The 7,237-nt window shown below is 46.9% G+C and overlaps 1 protein-coding gene across 1 annotated transcript in view; it reads right to left on the bottom strand.

Moving 5' to 3' along the window:
* Window positions 1–7,237, bottom strand: part of LOC126518057 (sodium/bile acid cotransporter 5-like) — a 33,738-nt gene continuing 26,501 nt past the window's right edge. The window contains exons 3-5 of the mRNA XM_050167915.3: window positions 5,434–5,605; window positions 3,940–4,177; window positions 1–1,865 (exon numbers count right to left, since the gene is read on the bottom strand). Of these exons, the coding sequence (XP_050023872.2) occupies window positions 1,376–1,865; window positions 3,940–4,177; window positions 5,434–5,605 (900 nt within the window). The 3' untranslated portion in view covers window positions 1–1,375. The remainder of the gene's footprint in view (window positions 1,866–3,939; window positions 4,178–5,433; window positions 5,606–7,237) is intronic.

The following is a 7,237-nucleotide window of genomic DNA, read 5'->3' as shown; positions in this document are numbered from 1 at the left end:
AAAAAGTAAATGTGTTTATTGCACAATTAAGTCAATGCGCTCTTGGCATCGGTGTCAACGACGAATCTTAACGTCGTGTACAGCGGCACAACACACTCAAATATCTCATTGAGCGCACACGTGTTCTACAAAAGCGTTTCTCGGTTGTATTTCTCACCGGATGAGAGCTAATGGTTATGCAACGCGCACACACCCACCTCACATTTTAACAAGTTTTGAATCGAACACTCAGAAATGTACAGTACTACTAAAACAACACCGACGGTTGAAATGCTCTGCAGTTTCCTGCGGTTTAACGGCAATAACTTCTTCAACATGAACATATTCGAAAAGAAGTTAAAAAACAAAACAGTTAAAACCATAAGTGTGGTGAACGACTACCATTATACATAACCGTGCTTAAAAGGGGCACTGAACGATGACAATTCTGCATTGAAAAACTAAAAGGCACAATTGTCCCTTACAACGAATCATCAGTGTACGAACAAAAGGCGGTATAAAAAGTAAGATTAAAACCTACAACAAACGGTAACGCGAAGCAACGCCAAAGCGAGAAAAGGTATCAACAAGACATCCGGCATTTGGCAAGGACTAACATGCTTCCCTGCTACAAAAAAATACAATGAACCTATAACATTGGCTAAAATTACATCTAACACATAATCTATCCAGTAGGCACAATGTTAAAATTATATATAAACCAGGGCGAACTTAGAACAGTCAACCCTCATGCACAATCACAAAACAGTACAGAAGCAATAAAACGTCATTTTTTTTATATAACAATAAAATATCAGTGTTGAATTCAGACCTGAAGTGCGCACCTTGCTGCAACCAACTAGCAGGCGTTCCCCAGCTTGCACACTTGAAAATTGATAAAATAGTGATTTGAAATAAGACGCCCTTCTACGATTTTCTTTATGTCCACTGGATTAATGGACATCTTCAACGTCAATTCAACGAAAGTGTTTTTACAAGGCGAACCCACGAATAGCTCCACGATACGTCTTAGGAGCCCTCGCTGAGCCGGAAAAATTGTGACCGCAAGCGCATACGAAATACAGATATATACCCGCAGATTCTACATCTTGTCGCTCAATCCCATAAAACGAGCACACGTTAAAACACCGCGCACAATCGCACCCGCACCGGCGTCATCAGTCCTTACGCACTGAAGAACTATATACTGTACAGAGAGCACGCGACAGGTGACAATGCATATATTACACTGTTAAAGGCCGCTTCAAAAAACCACACGCCACGTCCGCGCGCAAACCAGAGCGCAGGAATGCGCGAGAGATTATCACTGGCCGAATCGAAAGGGACCGATATAATCATTTTCGAAGTTCTCAGTCCGGCCTCTTTCGTGCACACATCACAGCCGAGATTTCTTCTCCTCGAAGTCGGTGGCCACGTCTTGGAGCTCCTGCAGGGCATCCTTGTTAGGCATCGCAGAGGCCCGAGCGTCTCCATCGGCGGCCTTCGCCGGAAATAGTCCGCTTTCCATTTCCGGTTCGGAGGAACTAGTGGATTCGGGAATCGGCTTCTCGTCCGGATGCAGCCGCTTGGACACGCACGACTGGATCCGCTTGGCCGTGTACAGCACGTACAGGGGCACGCCCTGCAGGATCGCCTGGCAGACGACAGGCACGATAACGAGATCGGCGTCGGGAAGCGGAAGTGACGTGTACAGGATGACGACGGCGATGCCGCTGTTTTGGAAGGCGATCTCGATGGCCACGGCGATGATCTGCGCTCGGCTGAGGCGACCGACGAAAGCGGCCAGCGCGCCGAATACGTAGGCGCTCCAGGAGACGAGGGCGCCGCAGAGCAGAGCTTGCCACGTCATCAGCAGGAAAATGTACCTAAAAATGGCGGATAACGAGGTTAACTTTAGGATTACAGTGACTGCGTTCGAGAATGAAACGCGCATCCCTATACAAATACCCTACAAGTTAGGTCTACATGATCGCGCAAGTGCACGTTCGACTCGAAGGTGCAAGTAACAACACGTAAGCACTGCGGTAACGCCGACATACCGAAAACCCCAACAAAGTGCGGCGCAACTAGTCGGGCGGAACTTTTTTGCGTGCTTTTGCTGGCTTCTTTCAGGCTTGGAAAAATGTTTTACGTAGCAGGTACAGAGCAACAAAAAGATGGATCGGGAATTTTTCATGACGGCCTACAATTTTCTGATTGATAATATTGCTCAGATTATCATATTTGAGAAGCTAATTAATTATCGTGAAGTAATTATGCAATTGAGCAATATACAAAATATAGTTAGACTTGCATTGAGTGTCGCCAAACAACACTACCTTGGTTCTGTGCAGCTACGTGGCAATCGAGTATTTTGGTGCGAAAGCCTCTAATCGCCCATTCAGCGAAAAAAGCAGGCGTCTGTCATCTGCAGGAGCCAAACGGCAGTAAATTCCCATTGGCTGCGACACCACGTGACGAGCGCGTCTCGACTGAGCAGAGCGGGCTAGAGGAGACACCCCCTGCCGCAATAGCGCGCCAGGTGTTGCCTGAAGGGAGAGGGCGGCGCCGCGGCGCCACATCACCCTCGCAAGCCTGTGTTGTCCGCGCCTTCCTTGTCAGTCAGTTACCATGCTGCACTTAGCCCCACCTTTCACCCTCCCCCCCAATCCAGAATCTCTCTCCCTCTCTCTCTCTCTCTCTCTCTCTCTCTCCTTGTCCGCACAAGCTCTCGCCTGCGTTCCAACCATGGTAGGGCCAAATCAAAACGCGCCAAGCGTCTCAACGCGCTGGTTTGCCCGCGAGAAGTTTCTAACTCGGAGGACCGCTCGGCCGCGTTCAAGTGAACATTAATGCTTTCGCACTCGCAATTTATAAGTGCTTAGGTGTCCTCGGATTTCTTTTAAAGCGACAGCTTTACTGGCCGCGAACTTGCGATTTCGCCGTGGCGTTGCTCCGAGGAAGCACATGACGTCACAACGCGCGCCTCGCCGCGGATATTTCTCTCTCTAGCTCCCTAGTCACTACTGCGCATGCGCCATTAATAGCGCCGAGCCACAGATGTTCCACCGCTGCGCAGCGCCGCGCCTCCGCCGCCGCCGTTCGGCATGACGTCACACCACGTTCCTCGTCGTTGCGCTTGCCTCCGCTCGCTTCGCCAGCTGCGTCGCATGCCTGATAACATGTCGGAGGATTGAAAAGGGCAGCTCGCGTGGGCCGCAACCACAGTTGAAGCGGCAGTATTGACGGCGACAATTTTCTTTTCTTTCTTTACTACGCTGGTTTTGTTTTTGACTTTTGTGTTTACAGCGTCTGGACGATGCTTTTTTAAGATGGGGGACATTGACACGCGCACTTGTTTATGTTTCTCCGGCTAATAAATGTTAAATGGAATCGCTCGGCTCAGGATGCACCCGCATGCATTGGAAGTTTCTCGAATGTTATTGATATTCCAATCCGTTGTCTGTTGTAACCGAACTTTGTGCTATATGAATGTACGCGCGTGAGGCGAATTGCATAGTGGTTTCTAGAAGGCACGCAGGCATCAGTGATTGCACTGGAACCTTCGACGAGTCGTGCATAAAAGCCAACGCTCTTGGGCCGCAAATCAGATTTCGACAACCGCCGACTGTACTCGCCGCTATCGCCTTGTGGGCACAAGTCCGCGTCGAAATAAAGTTTTTTTTTTTTTAGTCACAGTTTCGCCACACCGTGTTCTTCACCGTCACTACAACGTGACAACATCAATTAATGTTGCCTAGGTTTTTTAACCACTAATACTAATGCCTGTAGCTTTCTGCGGCCTAATACCATTCGGCGAAATTCAGAGAAAAAAAATATAACATAACGCAGATCGGATAGATCAACGAGAGCGATGCGATGATAAATAACCCTCCTTATTGTTATAGGCCAGCCCAAAACGATAGGGATGCAAGCAATATGCGCGCGATCAACCCTTACTTGTTGACGGTGACGCTCAAGACGAGGATGGCGATCAACACGATGATGGTAATGGGCTTGATGTACTTAGTCAACGCCAGGGCCCATTTAGGCTTGAACCTATGGATGGCCATGCCGATGGCCAAGGGTACGGCCAGGCCTACAAGGCTGGCAATGATGTTGGAGAAGGGTATGCGTAACGCGCCCGTCTCAGGAGACATGTGCCGCCCAAGGATGAACACCCACAGGGGCATCATTCCTGCGGATAACATAATGATCATGCTATAGAGTAGGTTCAGAGAAGTGAAAACTTGCAATAAGACTTGTAGTGAAGCTTTGCGATAACTAGGAGCGTTATCAATTCATTGGAGCAGTTGCTGTATTTCAGGTCAATTCCGCTATGGAGCCGACCGGGCACTGAAATGCGCATGCGCGCGACGCTCAGTCAAGAGAGGGGAAGCGGAAGGGCATGATCCGCTCCGTTCTCATCGTCATCTTTTATAAACCCTTAAAGGCCTCTATCGGGTATTACATAAGGGGGGAGGGGGGAAGCATACATAAGAGAAATTCAGAAACATAGTCATGTGATGTGCAACCCTTAATTACAACCTTTAGCTGGATACAATGCACCCACAGCTGGATGCATTGAAATAAACTACCAAGATTATAACCGCATACAAACTACTAACAAATACAACTACGTACAAATGCATGCAATACATACAAATATATCGCTGCGCGATTACGTTACGGTGTACGCTTGTGCCCGACACGTGAATTATATATTAGAGGTCTCATCAGTGCAAGCACTATGCGAAATTAAATGCTAAGTGATAAGTGATCCCACAAAATAGGAAAACATTGTTTTTTGGTAATCACTGACACTGACTTCGTGTCTTTTGACTCGTTTAAATCTCAGGAGTATGTACCAACTAACCCACATCGCAACTCTTCTGAAAGACATTGAGCCGGGGTCATTAGAAGCACACGTAGTAACTTCACAAGATACAGGGAGACAGGCAGCACGTTAGACAGCAATAGATATAGAAAACCCTGGTTGGCTTTACTATATGATGTGACTATTATTCGTCAGTCCGTTTGGAAGGGAATCCCATCGGAAATCGCCATCACAATTTCCTCCAGCTCAACAGTACAGTTAGCTAATGGCAAATTTTACTTTCAAGGGCGTCTTTTTAGAGCGCTTTCAATACGCTCTGATGGTCGTGTAAAACGACAATGAAGCTTCATTACGGAGACAAACGACTTTCGTAGCATTTAATCCGGATATATATATATATATATATATATATATATATATATATATATATATATATATTGCTAAATGACTTTTTCAGCTTCGCAGAAGCGCTAGGAAACGACCAGTCGAATGTGCCGTAAGAATCGGTGCGTTCTCGCTACGCTAGGCTTAGCTAAGTCTGCACGAAAGCGACGAGGACTAAGAAAAAAAATAAAAAGAACTGTTTCCTAAGGACGCCTAGTCTCCCTAAAGCTCACCTATGCTGGCAATGGTGCTGACGAACGTCATGGTGACGCTGAGCGCAACATCGCCGTTGAAAATCAGAGTCCAGAGGTTGCTCGAGTTTCCACCAGGCGAGCACCCGAGCATGAAGATTCCGAACCGCATGAGAGCATTCTCGAGCAGGAGCAGGCCCATGCCATAGGAAACCTGCAAGGTAAGAGAACAGGCCTTCGTAGGTACAAGCCCTCCCCATGCATAGGTCAATCATTAACATGTGCGAAAAATGTTGAGTTGAAAGGACGTATCGAGCACACACGCTTCCCACCGGCGTTCTAGCTTGCTTGGGAGGAACAAAACATAGTCAGTAGACTATGGATATACAGACCTGTTTTGAAAACTGTAGGAAAGTCATTACAGTAATAAATGCAGAAGTACAAGCACGAGGAAGAATGCTGAGCGTCAATAGATTAGTTTTGAGTTCAATACCATGTAATTGATACCAACATAAATGCAAAAGTACAACGACGAGGCGAAATTTTCCGTAGTAGTACGTAGGATAGCGTATGGTCCAAATGGCAGTGACTTAGCTAACACAGCGTCCGGATTCAGCTTTGTCTCGCGCTCCTGAACTATCTCACCTAAATAAGTAGAGCGCCAATAGTTACGCATGAGCGTAAGAAATACTGCATAAATCTTTATTGCTTTTCTGTTGACAATATAAGTGAGTTATTAGAGTAGGTAAGTTTCTTGAAGGTTTTGAATGCTCACCGATTCTTCTTGGTATTTTGCACAGTTGCACGAATGTAAAAAGGGAAATTATGCGCGATTGAATCGACACCTACCACATATTTTGCAATATTCACAGTCGTCCTCACTCCCCTTTCCTTTCTTCTTTTCCTCTTGATTGGTGTGGAAAAGCCGGAAAGTAAAGTCCGTCAATGGTGCATTGCCACAAGCCTGAGCACCCTACATTGCTATCGTAATCAGAAGCATGAAAAGAAAATAGATGCTTAGATTAGAGTAAATGTGGCACGAGCGACAAAGGGAAACTACTATCATCTAATTATTACGGAATAGAAGGGGACTGGTGCATCCTGATAGCCTCTCGTGTTGGGTGCTTTACTCCGTAATGCACTTCTGCTTATCTGAAGTCTGCCAACTAGTCAAAGAACGCGCTCCTTTCAGATATCGTTTCATTACGATATGAAAAAAAACGGGATTAATATAGAGCTCAATTTTTTTTTTAATAAACAGGTTGGTGACTCAGCGCATGAGGCTATAGTCACGGCTAAACAAGGCCGCGGATAGATACAACGTGAACGCCAAATTTTAACTGCCCGTTATTACAGGTGTATACTTTCACTTGCACTGGAGTCAGACGCACTCGGAACGTCACACGTGTTCGCTGCACCGCAACAAAATTTGACACCAGAGCGCTAATCGTCAGATTCCTGGCCCGCCCGCCATCTCTCGCACACACCAAAGGACGTGCAATGTTTGAGGCTCATCATAATCAGTACGGAAAGTGTTGCCGGTTTGGAGCACCGCCCGAACAAACAGCTAAAAGCCGGGATGGGGAGATCGCGCGCGCTCTATCAGTCCCGCAACGCTCACCGAACCACCGTGCAACAGAAGCCGTTCGGTACGAGAATGCCTCGTGCTTCCTGGCAAGGTCGAAATACACAAAGGGCTTGCACCGGGTAGCCGCAACCACTTCAAGGCGGCGCCGTTAGCTTTTCCTTTTTTTTTTTTTTCGTAGGTCAAAGATAAGCCAGGGTTCGACGATTACCCCTATGGTGAAAAACACGCAAAACAGCGTGCCAAAGGCTTCACGAGCGA

This window comes from Dermacentor andersoni, chromosome 11 (assembly GCF_023375885.2).
Source record: "Dermacentor andersoni chromosome 11, qqDerAnde1_hic_scaffold, whole genome shotgun sequence".
NCBI lineage: Eukaryota > Metazoa > Arthropoda > Arachnida > Ixodida > Ixodidae > Dermacentor > Dermacentor andersoni.
Note: the sequence above shows the minus strand (reverse complement) of the source record. Positions and strands in the feature narration are given on the sequence as shown.